General features: G+C 33.4%; 3 protein-coding genes across 3 annotated transcripts; all 3 read right to left on the bottom strand.

Moving 5' to 3' along the window:
- Window positions 1–495: 495 nt before the first annotated feature.
- On the bottom strand, window positions 496–1,815 carry LOC135130971 (leucine-rich repeat-containing protein 15-like). The gene has a single exon (XM_064058463.1). The coding sequence runs from the start codon at window positions 1,813–1,815 to the stop codon at window positions 496–498; it is 1,320 nt and encodes a 439-aa protein (XP_063914533.1).
- Window positions 1,816–4,038: 2,223 nt separating this feature from the next.
- LOC135130970 (vasorin-like) lies at window positions 4,039–5,346 on the bottom strand. The gene has a single exon (XM_064058462.1). The coding sequence runs from the start codon at window positions 5,344–5,346 to the stop codon at window positions 4,039–4,041; it is 1,308 nt and encodes a 435-aa protein (XP_063914532.1).
- A 3,608-nt stretch (window positions 5,347–8,954) lies between these two features.
- Window positions 8,955–15,498, bottom strand: LOC135130969 (protein artichoke-like). Its single transcript, XM_064058461.1, has 2 exons — window positions 14,195–15,498; window positions 8,955–10,191 (listed from the first exon to the last, which is right to left on the bottom strand). Exons 1-2 carry the CDS (start codon window positions 15,496–15,498, stop codon window positions 8,955–8,957), a joined length of 2,541 nt encoding a protein of 846 aa, XP_063914531.1.
- Between the last annotated feature and the right edge of the window lie 1,448 nt (window positions 15,499–16,946).

Genomic DNA, 16,946 nt, shown 5'->3' with positions numbered 1-16,946 from the left:
CCGCCCTCTTGGCTGACGACGAATAAAAAAAATCATCACAACTGGAAAAGGGAGGGTGGGCGGGCCTTACTTTTTTCTCCTTTTTTCTTTATATACGTAGTCATCTTTTCATGATAATAAATTAAAACATGTTTAAAATGGTAAATTTTTGTAGGAAAATATTAATTTTCCAGTTACGTTTCGGCCTTCGATCTGGCAACGAATGAAAAACTCATTACGAGATTAAGCCCCACCCATAACTGTGATAAAATCTGGCTGACAGAAATTGCTCTCCTTTTAACATTTTTCACGTTTATAAAATTGTACGAATACGTCTTGATCAATCAGTAAAATACGATGGGAAAACTTACGTGTTTGATAAATCGTCAAAAGTAAAAATTAAATAAAAATATTCAAAGTAAAAAAAAATCTCCACGAAAAGAAACAAAAGTTGCATAACTGAAAAAGTAACATTTAATAAAAAACCACAACATTAAGGCAGAAACTAGCATAAAATTAGGATACATCCAACTTCTTGTTCATAATAAACTCCTCAACCTTCTTAACACACTGTTCATTCCAAGGATTATTCTCTAAATGAGTAATTTCAACATTTCTGAAAACTGTCTCCAAATCTCCTTCAATACAGGATAACTTATTTTCCTTCAAATCCAAACTACCAACACTAACATCAACCAATAAATCTGGATTCCAGTTATCAATCTCATTATTGGCCAAATTTAAATAATCAATGTGTTCTAATTTATAAAACGTTTTAGCTGAAATATTCCTAATTTTATTCCCCTGGAAATTAATACTTGTCACATGAGAGTTATTCTTGAATACTTCGTCTGGAATCTCAGTAATCAAATTATACCTGACTGATACTTCAGAAACTGATTTTGCCCCACTCAGCCAATTATCATCCCAATGTGTAACATTATTGAAGTCAATGTTCAACACTCTAAGCGCAGACATGTCCTCAAACGCTTTACTCGCAATTTTAACAATATTGTTTGCGGCTAGATACAAATAGATGAGTTTGGTGTTGTTGAAAACCCCTTCTGGGATTTCTTCCAACTCGTTTCCCGAAAGCCAGAGTTTCTTCAACTCTGGCAAGTTTCTCAAACCACCAGGTCGCAAAAGTTTGATTGAGTTGTAATCCAAATCGAGTGATACCAATTCTTGCAGATCAAAGACTTCCGGATCGATTTCCTCGAAATTGTTCCCAAGCAAATACAATTTTGTCAGTCCAATTGAAGACAGAGCCGTTGGTGGGATGGTGTGGAGAAGATTATCACTCAAACTCAAGCTTCCAAGAGTAACGTTCTCAAAAACACCACTTAACAATTCAGTGAGTCTGTTGCTATCAAGTGACACGATAGAAGCGTTGAAATTCTTGAAGGCTCCTGGTTCTAGAAGGGTGATTGAGTTGAAAGACAAATCTACATTCGATACATTTAGATCGGAAAAAGTATCAGTTTTGATTTGTGTCAAGTTGTTCCAAGATAGAAGGAGATTTTCCAAAGGTGGTAAGTTACCAAAAGCTTGCGATTCGATTTCCTCCAAACCCACATTGGACAAGTTAAGTCTGTTCAAATTTGGTATATCGAAAATCGATTTTTCGTACAAGATGGGAACGTGTCCCAAGATGTGCACCGACACTTGGGTTACATCAGGAATGATTTTCTTAACACTCTCCGATGTAGCTACCGATTCTATTAGTTCGTTATCAACACGCCACCGGACTGTCACATTTTCGAAAGTAATTTTTTCGCTCTTACTAACTTTAACAAGTAAAATACAGATTAGTAGGTCTAGCAGTAAAGAACGCATCTTGATTACTGAAGTTGTTTACGATAAATGTTGTATTTATAATGTAATGTGGAAAACTAATTAACTGGATTGTTTTCCAATGCATTTGATTAAAATTAAGTTGGTCACATGTATGATGCACACTTGTAAAAGGAACTTGTTGGATTCGTAGTGAAATGAATTTTCATTATTAGATACATATTCAAATCAAGGAAATGCTCTATTTTTATTAAGCAACTTTTGCTCATCCGACTTTCACTACTGTTTTGAAATCAAGAAAATATTGAACAATTAAAGAAAAACTAAATCAACGGGAGCAATTTTCTAAAAACAATAACATTTTTCAACATAGACTGCTCATGGCGCGTTACGGACAGCCTACATATTAAACGACATCAGTTTTGCACAGACTACAGGGGCAAAATTCGATCTGTTTCTGTGTGGTGATAAGAACAACGCTGATGTTTCACAAATATAAAATAGTTTCTTTCTGAAACCCTTGAACCGGTACATAAAAGCGTGACAATCAAATTAGTTAATTATCACGTGATGAAATTTGTCGAATTACTTGTTAATTGACGGACCGACAATAAAATTATTATTAAAAATTACACAGTTTACACTATGAAATATAATTTTTTTTTCAGAATTTCAATATGCACAATTAAATTTTGACTTTTCTTCTGGATATACGTAACAATCTTTTCACGACAATATATTTAACGTTTAAAATGGTCAGTTTTTCTCGAGAAACATCGATTTTACAATTAAGTTCCGCCCCACGGTCTGATAACGAATGAAAAATTCATCACAATTAAATTGGGGCGGGTGGGTGGGGCTTATTTTTTGCATTTGTTTCCTTTTACATATACATCTTGTTAAAAAACATGTTTCAGAGAGTAATTTCTTGTAGAGAAATAATCATTTTCCAATAAACTTCGCCCTTCTGCTCCCAACGATTAAAAACCTTATCACAATTGAAATGAGGGTGGGTGGGTGGGGTTTGTATTTTGTTTTTTTTTTTTTTCTTAAAACATGTGCCTACTTTTCTTTTCACGACAAGAAACTGAAAACATGTTTAAAAGGATAAATCTGTAGAGAAGTAAATATATGGGATAGAATTTACCATTTTAAACATGTTTTCAGTTTCTTGTTATGGAGAAAAAACAATATATATTAAGAAGAAAAAAAAGCAAAACATAAGCCCCACCCACCCACCCCATCTCAATTGTGACGCTCTTTCTTTGTTCGTCATTAGTCAAGAGGGGCGGAGCTAATTGCAAAATTCGTATTTTTCTAGAAAAATTACCATGTGATACATGTTCTTCAGTGATGCTCAGAGAAAAATATTTGTGTTTTAAGTAACAAAAAACAATAATCCCCACCCATCCGTTTGGATCTCAATGGTGATGAATTTTCCATTCGTTGTCAGACTGGGGGGCGCAACGTAATTACAAAATCCATATTTCCTGATTTAAACATGTTTTAAGTTTCTTGTTGCGAAAAGAACACTACGAATATTAAGAAGACAAAAGGCAAAATATAAGCCCCGCCCACCCACCCCACGTCTATTGTAATGAATTTTTTATTCATAGTGAGCCAAGAGGGTGGACCTTAAAATCCTTATTTCTCTACACGAAATTATCATGTAAAACATGTCTTTGAGTATCGTGTTGTTCAAAAAATACTATGTATATTAAGTAAAAAATAAAGGCAAAGATTAAGCCCCACCACCATACCCATCACCATAAAAAAAAACAATAAACTTTATTCAATTCATAGATAAAAGACTATCTTGAACTAATTTTAATTGACGAAAACGTTTTCTTGCTTATTTCTTATAACATTATAAAATTTGATTTTGCGATTTTCGCTTTCGTGATAACAACGGAAAATTTGGAAAAACATCTGATTGTTAATTTTAGCAGAAAACAAAATTTGGTTAACATTTCATAGTTTATATGTTATTCATAATACACATAAAATTTGTCTAACCCATTTATCTGTCTAATAAAAATCCGTGACGGCAAACAGACGGACAGACAGACGGACAGACGGACAGACAGACAGACGGAAATGGGCGACCTATTTCTTCGTACGCTAGGTCATGAAAGGTCGAGAAAACATGAAACTAGAGAGTAAAAAAAACAACAGTTGTTCTATTTGCGTATGTATTAAAGTAAAAACTACATATTTATTATAGCACAATATTCTATCAAATTGTAATAGCTGCTAACCATCCCACTACGGTATTTGCTTCTTTTTTTTCTGAAACTTCTCAACCTTCTTAGCACACTCTTTTTTCCAAGGATTATTTTCCAAACGTATCTTTTGAACATTCTTGAAAATTGTTTCCAAATCTCCTTTAATACACTTTAACCTATTTTCACTGAGATCCAAACTAACAATGCTAACATTCCCCAATGTATCTGGATCCCAGTTATCAATCTCATTATCGGCCAAATTAAAATAACGAATCTGTTCCAATTTCCGAAAAGCTTTAGTTGAAATCTTCCTGATGCGATTCCCTTGAAGATTTATATTGAACAACCGAAAATAGTTCTTGAAAGCTTCATCTGGAATCTCAGTAATCTGATTAAAACGGACTGAGATAGAAGCGAACGGTGATGTCAGCCAATCATCCCATTGGGTTAGATTATTGGAGTCAATCTTCAACACTCTAAGCGCCAACATGTCATCAAAAGCTTTACTCGCAATTTTAACAATCTGGTTTGTAGCTAGATTCAAATAGGTGAGTTTGGTGTTGTTGAAAATACCATCTGGGATTTCTTTCAACCCATTTTTCTCGAGACTGAACGCCTCCAACTCTGGCAAGTTTCTCAAATCACCAGGTCGCAAAAGCTTGATTGAGTTATCATCCAAATCGAGTGATACTAATTCTTGCATATCAAACACCTCCGGATCGATTTCCTCGAGTTTGTTACCAAACAGACTCAATGTAGTCAATCCAATTGCAGACAGAGCTTTTGGTGCGATGATGTAGAGATGATTATCACCCAAACTTAAGCTTCTCAGAGTAACATTTTCGAAGACACCACTTGAAATTTCAGTGAGTTTGTTCTTATCAAGTGAGACGTGACCAGCTTTGAAATTCTTGAAGGCTCGTGGTTGTAAAAGGAAGATTGAGTTGGATGACAAATCCAGATATGATACATTTAGATCGGTAAAAGTACCACTTTTGATTAGTGTCAAGTTATTCCGATTCAAAAAAAGAGTGTCTAAAAGTGGTAAATTACCAAAAGCTCCGGGCTTGATTTCTTCCAAACCCACGTCAGCCAGGTCGAGACTGTTCAAATTTGGTATGTCGAAAACGGATTTTTCGTACAAGATGGGGACGCCTCCAGTGATGTCCACCCTCACTGGTTCTTCATCAGGAATCATTTTTTTAAGATTGACAGATGTAGCTTGGGTCTCTAGTGCCCCTTTGTAAAAATACGACCGAACTGTCACATTTTCGAAAGTAATTTTATCACTGTTACTAACATTGAAAAGACAAATACGGACTACTAGGTTTAGTAGTAAAGAAGGCATCTTGGTGACTGGAGGTGTTTACGTTGAATGTCGTATTTATAAGGTAGTATGGAAAGGTATGTAGGTGTGACTGATGAATTGTTTTCCAACAAATTTGATTAAAATTAAGTTAGTTACATGTATGACACGGACTTTTAAAAAGAATTTGATAGATTCGTGGCGAAATGAATTTTCATTATTAGATAAATATTCAAATCAAGGATACGCTTATCTCGTCCAGTTACTTACTCATCCGACCTTCATTACTGAAAACTGCTTGAAAAGAACTAAAACATAACGATACTGTACGATTTTCTGTCTATCCAGTTGTTAAAACTTTTTATAATCCACAACAACTTTTACAATCCCTTCATTATCTTTTATTGATACCCCTTCTCGATTCATTTCAAAAATTTTCAATAAGTTAGATTACAACATCGCTTTCAAAACTAAAAAAAGTCTTACTTAAATGTTAATGATTATTGCCCTGCTATCGACATCTAATGTACACGTTCCAAATTTTACAAAAAAAAAATATTAAAACAACTCGCTCATATTATCCGTGCAAAAATTAAAATACCACTCAATTGACAACATTGTCCACAGAGTTTTTTGGTGCCAAGATGTGCTGTCAAAGAAATTGAAGTTAGGACGAATATGATTTTTATTCAAAATACGTCGCTTTTGTTTATTTTATTTTGACGTTTTTGTTATGAAATTTCAAATTTGAAGTTTTTTGTACTACCAACTTGCCAGTGTAAAAATAAACCCTAGAGGGATTTTATTTGGTTTCTTAATTTTGGAATAAACAATTCGCTGCGCTCACTCGGGAAATTGATGAAAAATTATGGCCAATTTTTCAAGGTCGAGGGGTCTTTTGGCAGACTATTTCTTGAAGACAATTGTAAACACTCATAATTAAAATCCAAAATCGCTCTATCCGTATTTTCCTCGTCATCATAACAAACTAAATGTATTAATCTATATAAATAAAAATGAATCGCCGAAACGTATGTACGCTCATAACTTCAGAACGGCTGCACCGAATTGGACGATTCTTTTTTTTACGTGTTCCTCAGTGTCAGGACAAGGTTTATATGTAAGAAAATGTATAAAAAAAATAAGACGGCTAAAAGATAAAAAAAATAAAAATTTTGCATGGGAATCGCTACTTCGAATGAATTTGAATAGTTGGCATTCCTGACGGACCTGTCGTCTGACCAGAGGTCTGCCTGACGTGTCACACAAAACTATTTCTTCCGTGCGATTGTGAAAAGTATTATTGCATTTCAAGTCGTTGTTTGTTTTTTCGTAACAAAAAACGTCGTTTATTTTAAGAAGTGTTCGTTAAAGTGAATTTAGTTACGCATTGCGATAGTTTCTTATTAATTTTGATCTGCCATTCTATTTACCTATATTCACTTTGTTGGTTTCGACAAAACCTCAACCTTTACCGTTATTCGAGGATTTAATTTGAAGTTTTCAATATTTTAAAATTCTCAAGACAAAATTTACAGATTTGATTGACTGTGAAAATAATTCTGTGTCGTTTTATGAAGTTCATTACAATGCCGAGAAGAAATCGCAGTGATTTATTTCATGGGTAATTCGGATACGGAAGTTGATCAGCGTTGTGCTCATAATCAACATAATCAAACATTGAAGCGAGACCTTGGGTGGAATGAATAAAACTGATTAAGATACTCATATTCGAAGTACGAAGGACCTACTTCATTATTACTCTTATATATCTGAGCATCTACTCTATGTACTGAGTACCTACTTGGAAACATTGTATCTCCCCGGACACAAATTGAACATCTACGCGTTTTGTGAGCATTTAATCTAAAAATGAGCATCGGCGTGGCAAATGACTGAGCTGTCTGTAAAGCAGCTTAGAAAACGAGTAGGATCGTTGTAAGAGTGAATTTTGACTAAACATGGCGACTTTCATGAACGTGGAACGTCGTCAAAAGGTGCATTCAGTTTGAAAAACACATTAGGAGCGGGAATAACGAAAACTTTTCAGGTATATAACTTTTATTTATGCATAAATTGTGCAGTGCGTTCTTTCTAACACTGGCCATAGAGATTCCCATCTCAAGGTGTCTACCCCTTACTAACTTATATTTTGGTGACTCGATTTTTGCCTTGATGGTTGAACACTGTCACTGTTTTCCTTTTTTGTTGTATCGAGATGCTACTTGACCATCGACTGTTACCTACTGAAGTATTAGCATCATCTAGAAAAACTAGAAATATTTTGATTTGATATTCGAGTATGAGCATCTACTGAGTTTTATTTATATCAACAATTGTCAAAAAATTGATCGAACGTTGTTTCGACAGAACTTCCCTCGCACCAAAAGTATAACGAAACATATTCAGCATTTTCGAGTTGAGTCTTTTCTTCACACAATTTTGTGATGACCCAATCAACATTTACGATCAACACGTATACCACCCTGGATTGGTGCAGTGTAATACTAAAAATAACTGTATTGTATTCCCAAAATTATCTGCGAAAATCGAGTGAGCCGTTCCATCAATTTTTTGGGGGGAATAAATAAATATTCTTAACAATGCTTACAATAAGTTTAAAACGTCTGCAAGATCTCAAAGTATACATTCTTCCACTCTTGAATTATTCACTAAAATAAATTGACAGATCGATAAATTTTTTTGAGTCACTGTAAAAGCAAATCTAAAAAATATGAATCCAATGATAAATTACGAAAATATACTGATGATATTTTGCACATTTTAGATAGGATTTATTCGGCAAAATCTTGAGATGACATCATAAAGTTTTTGGGCTTGATAAACAGATATATTTTGATTAAAAACCTACCATGTCAAACAGTAACTTCGAAGCGTCTGCAATATTTCAAAATTCAGTTTTGCGATTCTTGATTCAATCAATAAAATAAATAGACTCAGTGATTAATTTTTTTGAGACACCCCTTATAAGCAAAACTAAAAAATATGAATGGAATGATAAATCACAAGTATAGTCTCATTCTATTTTGGACATTTTAGGTAGGATTCATTTGGCAAAATTTTGGGCTGACGTCATCAATTTTTTGGAGGGAATAAGTAAATATATTTTGAATAAAAATTTATTATGCTTATCATATGTTTAAAACATCGGCAAGATTTCAAAGCATTCGGTTTTGCAGATTCAAAATTAAATTGTAGGTGAAACGAAGTTCACGGGGTCAGCTAGTATCATTATAAAATTTGGTGTGTTTTCATTGGTCCATGCGGGGAAATGTTCGCTTGATACTATGCTATCATTGGTTGATGCAGGGAGCTTGTCGATGGAAAAGTTTTTGACTAAAAAAATGTTCACGTAAGTCGCCTATGATTTGTCATAGTTTGATTTTTCTCACAATTTTATTGGACGAAATTTTCTGAGAAAAATAGTCTTAAGAATTTATTTCGTTTGAAATAAATATTGAACTAAAAATTTTAAATATATGCAATTAAATTTATTCTTAAAATAAAACAACAGTTGTCCTATCTGCCCATGTATTAATCGAAGAACTGCATATTTATTATAAGTAACACGATATTCTATAGAATTAGTATAGTTGGTAGCCACCCCACCAGGATATCTATTTTTTCTTCTACTGTAACTCCACAATCTTCTTAGCGCATTCTTCCTCCCAAGGATTGTTATCCAAATAGACAATTTGAACATTTCTGAAAATTGTTTCCAAATCTCCTTTAATGCACTTTAATCTATTTCCACTGAGATCCAAACTAACAATGCTAACATTACCCAGTAAATCTGGATTCCAGTTACCAATCTCATTATAGGCTAAATTTAAATGATCAATGTGTTCTAATTTATAAAACGCCTTAGTTGAAATCTTCCTAATTTTATTCCCCTGGACATCAATTTTGGTCACATTAGAATTATTCTTCAATACTTCGTCTGGAATCTCAGTAATCAAATTATAACTGATTGAAATTTCAGAAATTGATTTTGCCTCACTCAACCAATTATTATCCCAATCTGTAACCTTATTGAAGTCAAGTCTCAATACTATAAGCTCAGGCATGTCCTCAAATGCTTTACCAGCAATTTTAGCAATCTGGTTGTTGGCTAGATACACGTAGGTGAGTTTGGTGTTGTTAAAAACTCCTTCTGGGATTTCTTCCAATTGGTTTTCCGAAAGCCAGAGTTCCTTCAACTCTGGTAAGTTTCTCAAATCACCAGATCGCAGAAGCTTGATTGAGTTTGAATACAAATCGAGTGATACTAACTCTTGCATATCAAAAATTTCCGGATCAATTTCCTCGAAATTGTTTCCAAACAACTTCAGTCTTGTCAATCCAATTGCAGACAGAGCTCCTGGTGCGATGGTGTATAGAAGATTATGATTCAAACTCAAGGTTCCAAGAGTAACGTTTTCAAAGACACCACTTGAAAATTCAGTGAGTTTGTTGCTATCAAGTGACACGTATTCAGCTTTGAAATTCGTGAAGGCTCCTGGTTCTAGAAGGGTGATTGAGTTGGATGACAAAACTACATGCGATACGTTTAGATTGGTAAAAGTAGCAGTTTTGATTTGTGTCAAGTCGTTCGAAGCAAGAAGGAGATCTTCCAAAAGTGGTAAGTTACCAAAAGCTTCCGGTTCGATTTCTTCCAAACCCACGCTGGACAAGTCAAGTGTCTTCAAATCAGGTGCATCGAAAACCGATTTTTCGTACAGGATGGGAACGTGTCCAAAGATTTCCACGGACACTTGGGTTTTATTGGGAATGATTTTCTTAAGATCGTCAGATGTAGCTACCGACTCTACTAGTTCGTCATTAAGAGACCACTGCACTGTCACATTTTCGAAAGTAATTTTTTCACTGATAGTAACTTTAACAAGTAAAATACAGACTAGTAGGTTTAACACTAAAGAACGCATCTTGATTACTGAAGTAGTTTACGATAAATGTTGCTTTTATAATGTAAGATGGAAAGTTATAGATGTACGTGTGATTAACTGAGTTGTTTTCCAATACATCTGATTAAGATTAAGATGACATGCATGACACGCACTTTTAAAAGAATTTCTAAGATTCTTGGTGAATTCAATTTTCTTTATTGGATAAATATTCAAATCAAGAAAATGACGTTTTCATGTTAAGAGAGTTTTACTCCTCCCACGTTCACTGCTATTTTGAAACCAACAAAATTTTGAAGAATTCAGTAAAAGTAAAATTACCGAGAACAATTGACCAAAAATAATTAACATTATTAAAAGTTGGTCGAAGGTTATTTCGACGGGACTTCTCTCGTACAATTCAACAAATCCTACAAATAATATATTGCAACTATCCAACGGACAAAAGTTGTCCTTTTAGGATAAATACAAAAATTGGTCTAAAGAGTTTAGACAGTACTTCCCTCGCTGTCGGAAACTTGACGACTGCATGCCTATTGTGTTTTTTTCTCATTACATTTTTGTAGTGGGAATTTAAAAAAAAATTGCGCTGACGTCATCAACATTTTTGCAAGGACACGTATATCAGTTGGGATAGATGTAGTGTAATACTAAGAATAAAATTATTATATTCTCAAATTTTCGGGAAAATGAATTGGGTCGTTTGAATATTGATTTGTAATAATCAATAAAATAACGAAACAATTTACTCACGTATACCTACGTATCAGAGGCAACTGAAAATCGTGTATGTATAAACATTCTTAATTTAAGATGACAGGCGTAACAGCATACGTGAGAGCCAAACAGAGAAACTGTAAACAAAACGACCGTCGGTTTTATTGTTTCGACTTCCGCTTATTATATAAAACATTGGGTTTTATTTTAATTCTTGACGGTGAAATTCACAATTGGTTGATTATAAACATGTCTATTTCACATTCGCCGAATCAAGTGAACGCATAAAACAAATGCAGGTCTGTAATGTTAAAGTCGATGTAAATAAGCGTGCTACCCTTATGTTTCAACCGAGTTTTTCCTTTAACAAATTTTGTGTCTACCAAATTGGGTTGGTTGGGTTGTAATACTAATAATAAGTGTTGCCTTTAATTTAATCAATAAAATAAATTGACTTCATTAATTTTTTTGAACCACCTCTTAAGAAAATCTAAAAAATATGAATGGAATGATAAATCACAAGTACAAACTCATCATATTTTTTGCATTTTAGATAGGATTTATTCAGCAAAATTTAAGGGTGACGTCATCAATTGTTTTAGGAGGGATGAACAAATACATTTTGAACAAAAGTTTACCATGCTTATAATAACTTTAAAATATTCCCAAGATTTCAAAGCATTCGGTTTTGTAATTCCTGATTAAATTGATAAAATAAATTCACGCCTTCATTAATTTTTTTGAGTCACCCTGCATATGCAAATCCAAAAATATGAATGGAATGATAAATCACAAGTACAGACTCATCATATTTTGTACATTTTAGATACGATTTATTCGGAAAACTTTTGAGCTGACGTCATCAGTTTTTTGTAGAAGATAACCAAATATATTTTGACTAAAAATTTATTATGCTCTTTATAACCTTAAAACATCTGCAAGATTTCAAAGCATTCGGTTTTGTAGTTCCTGATTAAATCAATAAAATAAATTTACGCATTCATTAATTTTTTTGAGTCACCCTGTATATGCAAATCGAAAAAATTTTAATGGAATGATAAATCACTAGACGAGACTCACCATATTTTGTACATTTTAGATAGGATTTATTCAGCAAAATTTTGTGGTGACATCATAAATTTTTTAGGGGGGACGACCAAATACGTTTTGATCAAAAATTTACCATGCTTATGATAATTTTAAAATATCTTCAAGATTTCGAAGCATTCGGTTTTGTAGTTCCTGAGTAAATCAGTAAAATAAATTTACGCTTTCATTTATTTTCTTGAATCACCCTGTATATGCTAATCCAAAAAATATGAATGGAGTGATAGATCACAAGTACAGACTGATCATATTTTGTACATTTTAGATATGATTTATTCGGCAAATTTTCGAGCTGACGTCATCAAGTTTTTGGAGGGGATAAGCAAATATATTTTGACTAAACATTTATTATGCTTTTTATAACCTTAAAGCATCTGCAAGATGTCAGAGCATTCCGTTTTGTAGTTCCTGATTAAATTAATAAAATATATTTACGCATTCATTAATTTTTTTGAGCCACTCTGTATATGCAAATCCAAAAAATATGAATGGAGTGATAAATGACAAGTACAGGCTCATCATATTTTGTACATTTTAGATATGATTTATTCGGCAAACTTTCGAGCTGACGTCATCAAATTTTTGGAGGGGATAAGCAAATATATTTTGACTAAACATTTATTATGCTCTTTATAACCTTAAAACATCTGCAAGATTTCAGAGCATTCGGTTTTGTAGTTCCTGATTAAATCAATAAAATATATTTACGCATTCATTAATTTTTTTGAGTCACCCTGTATATGCAAATCCAAAAAATATGAATGGAGTGATAGTTCACAAGTACAGACTCATCATATTTTGTACATTTTAGATATGATTTATTCCACAAACTTTTGAGCTGACGTCATCAAGTTTTTGGAGGGGATAAGCAAATATTTTTTGACTAAAGATTTATGATGCTCTTTATAGCCTTAAAACATCTGCAACATTTCAAAGCATTCTGGTTAGCAGATTAAAAATTAAATTTCAAAATGTTGTTTTATAATTTTGATTTTTTTTTCCAAAAATCTGGACGTTTCGGGTGAAAAGTCGATTCAGAGTTGTAAACTACATGTGTAGGACTATGTTATTTTATACAATTGAAAACCCATTTACTATGTACAATTTTGAAGTGACGTCATCGCTTTAGTGGTGGGGATGATTCGACAAATTTTGGTTAGCGTTTTACCATCTACATGATATTCTTAATATAAGTACAAAATTTCACAACAATCGGTCGAGTACTTTCGGAGATTATCTGTCTAATAAAAATCCGTGACAACAGACGGACAGACGGACAGACGGACAGACGGACGGAAAGACGGACAGACGGACAGACGGACAGACAGACGGAAATGGGAGACCTATTTCTTCGTCTTCTAGGGGTCATGAAAGATCGAGAAAACGTAAATGTAGAGAGTCGGCCGACGGACTCGATTACAATACTTCCTTTGCTTACGCTCGGGAAGTAAAAATACAAATTTAATCAACCAATAAACTCAAATTAAATCAGACATTTCTCCAATTTTTTGTAGTAACAAACCTCTTGTGACCACATTAAAATGCTACCGCTGTGATAAAGTGTGTCTAAAGAAATTACCATCTTCTGTTGGATGAAATCGCCTCACGTGATACATGAATTATATTCTCAGTAGAATAATATAAGTTGAATTTTTCCATAATAATAATAATTTGTTTATTTTTTTTTATTAATTATTATTAGAAAATAATCATGAGAACTTGAATAAATAAAAATTGAATTAAAATTTTCAAATAAGTACAATAAAAATTATTACATGATCGTTTTCCGGGTTGGACTTCATGTCATATAATTCATTTCAAATAACATTTCTTCAATTTAGCACAAAAAAATAAAACTTACGTTAAATACATGATATGGAGGCAATTTTTACTTACGAATCCTCTCAAACTTCATGATAACAACTCTTTTATTATTTATTTTATAAAAATCATCTTATATGCTACGGGTCAATCTGGAATCTCAGTTATTAGATTATAATAACTGACATTTATTAATGATGCGTTACTCTCTACAAAAAAAAACAATTTATTCTTCTAACTGCATATGTATTAAACCAAAAACTACAAATAATGTGTTAAATCAATGTTATAAAAATTAGAATCCGCCTTAATCGACTCACTCCGCTGGCGTTTTAATAAATTCCTCCATCTTCTTAGCACACTTTTCACTCCAAGGATTATTTCGCAAATTTGTAACTTCAACATTTTTGAAAACCGTCTTCAAATCTCCGTCAATACATTGTAACTTATTTCCATTGAGACCCAAACCACCAATACTAACATTCCCCAACAAATCTGGACTCCAACTATCAATATCATTAGAGGCCAAGTTTAAATAATAATCAACGCGTTCCAACTTATCAAATGCTTTAGCTGAAATCTTCCCAATTTTATTCACCTCAAGATCAATACTCTTCACACGAGGATAATTCTTGAACGCTTCGTCTGGAATCTCCGTTATTTGATTAAAATTGACAGAAATATGAACAAGTGATTTTGCCCCTCTCAGCCAATTATTATCCCACTGGGTTAGATTGTTGGAGTTAATGTACAATGCTACAAGGTCTGGCATGTCATCAAAAGCTTTACTCGCGATTTTAGCAATCTTATTTGCGTTTAAATCCAACCGAGTGAGTTTGGTATTGTTGAAAACCCCCTTTGGAATTTCTTTCAATTCGTTTCTCGCAAGTCTAAGTATATTCAACTTTGGTAAGTTTCTCAAATCACCGGGTCGCAGAAGCTTGACTAAATTATCATCCAAATCTAGTGCTATTAATTCTTGTATGTCAAAGACCTCTGGCTCGATTTCCTTGAGTTTGTTCCCAAACAGACTCAATCTTCTCAATGCAATTCTCGACAAAGAACTTGGCGCGATGGTGTGGAGAAGATTGTCACTCAAAATCAAGTTTTCAAGAGTAAAATTTTCGAAGACGCGACTTGGAAGTTCAGCGAGTTTGTTGTTACCAAGATCCACGCGTTCAGCTTTGATATTTTTGAAAGCTCCGGGTTGTAGAAGGACGATTGAGTTGAATGACAAGTCTATGTAAGACACATTTAAATCGACAAAAGTATCAGTTTTGATTTGTGTTAAGTTATTCGAATCCAGAAGGAGAGCTTTTAAAAGGGGTAAATTACCAAAAGCTCCGGGTTTGATTTCTTCCATACCTACACCGGATAGGCGGAGTACGCTCAAATTTGGTATATCGGAAACCGATTTTTCGTACAAGATGGGAATGCTGCCCTGGATCCACACGGGCACTTTTTTTTCTTCAACAGGAATGATTTTCTTAAGATTGTCAGATGTATATACCGTCTCATTACCGACATACCATTGAACCGTCACATTTTCGAAAGTAATTTTTTCAGTGTTGCTAAGTTTCAAAAGAAAAGTACACAGGAGTAGGTTTATTAGTGAAAAACGCATCTTGAATACTGAAATTGTTTATGCTGAACGTCGTATTTATATGGTAATAAAGGATTTTCCAGCACGTTTGATTAAAATTAAGTTAGTCACATGATGACGATTTCTTGGATACGTAGTGAAATAAATTTTCTTTATTAAAAAAATATTCAAATCAAAGCAGCGCTAGATTCTTGTTAAATGCGATTACGACGTTGTCACAAAAATACTGGAAGTATTGTGATCTCCCTTGTCCATCTGTCTGTCTCTCTGTCTGACGTCTGCGTCGATTTTTGTTATACAATAAAAATTATTTTTCAAAATTACACAATTTACACTATAAAATATAATTTTTTTTTAGAATTTCAATATTCACAACGAATAACATGTTGGTGGGTAGACGGAGCTTCAATTTTGCCTTTTTTTCTGGATATACCTACGTAACAATCTTTTCGCGACAATATATTTAAAACGTTTAAAATGGTAATTTTTTCTCGGGAAGCATCGATTGTACAATTAAGTTGCGCCCCTCGGTCTGACAACAAATGACAAATTCATCACAATCTAAATCGAGGCGGGTGGGTGGGGCTTATTTTTTGGATATACTTTCCTTTCAACAGCATGTTATTTGAAAAACATGTCCCACACAATAATTTCTTGTAGAGAAATAAACATTTTCCAATAAACTCCGCCCTTCGGCTCACAACGAATAAAAACGTTATTACAATTGAAATGAGGGCGGGTGGGCGGCGTTTGTAATTTGCTTTTTTTTCTTAATATATGTGCGTACTTTTCTTTTCACGACAAGAAACTGAAAATATGTTTAAAAGTGTAAATTTGTAAAGAAGTATATTGGATAAAATTTACCATTTTAAACATGTTTTCAGTTTCTTGTTATGGAGAAAAAACAATATATATTAAGAAGAAAAAAAAAGCAAAACATAAGCCCCACCCACCCACCCTATCTCAATTGTGACGCTCTTCCTTTGTTCGTCATTAGTCAAGAGGGGCGGAGCTTAATTGCAAAATTCGTATTTTTCTAGAAAAATTACCATGTGATACATGTTCTTCAGTGATGCTCAGAGAAAAATATTTGTGTTTTAAGTAACAAAAAACAATAATCCCCACCCATCCGTCTGGATCTCAATGGTGATGAATTTTCCATTCGTTGTCAGACTGGGGGGCGAAACGTAATTACAAAGTCCATATTTCCTGATTTAAACACGTTTTAAGTTTCTTGTTGCGAAAAGAACACTACGAATATTAAGAACACAAAAGACAAAATATAAGCCCCGCCCACCCACCCCACGTCTATTGTAATGAATTTTTTATTCATAGTCAAGAGGGTGGACCTTAAAATCCTTATTTCTCTACAGGAAATTATCATGTAAAACATGTCTTTGAGTATAGAGTTGTTCAAAAAATACTATGTATATTAAGTAAAAAATAAAGCAAAGATTAAGCCCCACCAC

Source organism: Zophobas morio, unplaced genomic scaffold (genome assembly GCF_036711695.1).
Source record: "Zophobas morio isolate AGI-343-1 ecotype UQ-CSIRO unplaced genomic scaffold, CSIRO_AGI_Zmor_V1 ptg000018l, whole genome shotgun sequence".
Taxonomy (NCBI): domain Eukaryota; kingdom Metazoa; phylum Arthropoda; class Insecta; order Coleoptera; family Tenebrionidae; genus Zophobas; species Zophobas morio.
The sequence above is the reverse complement of the archived record's forward strand: the minus strand, read 5'-3'. Positions and strand labels throughout refer to the sequence as shown.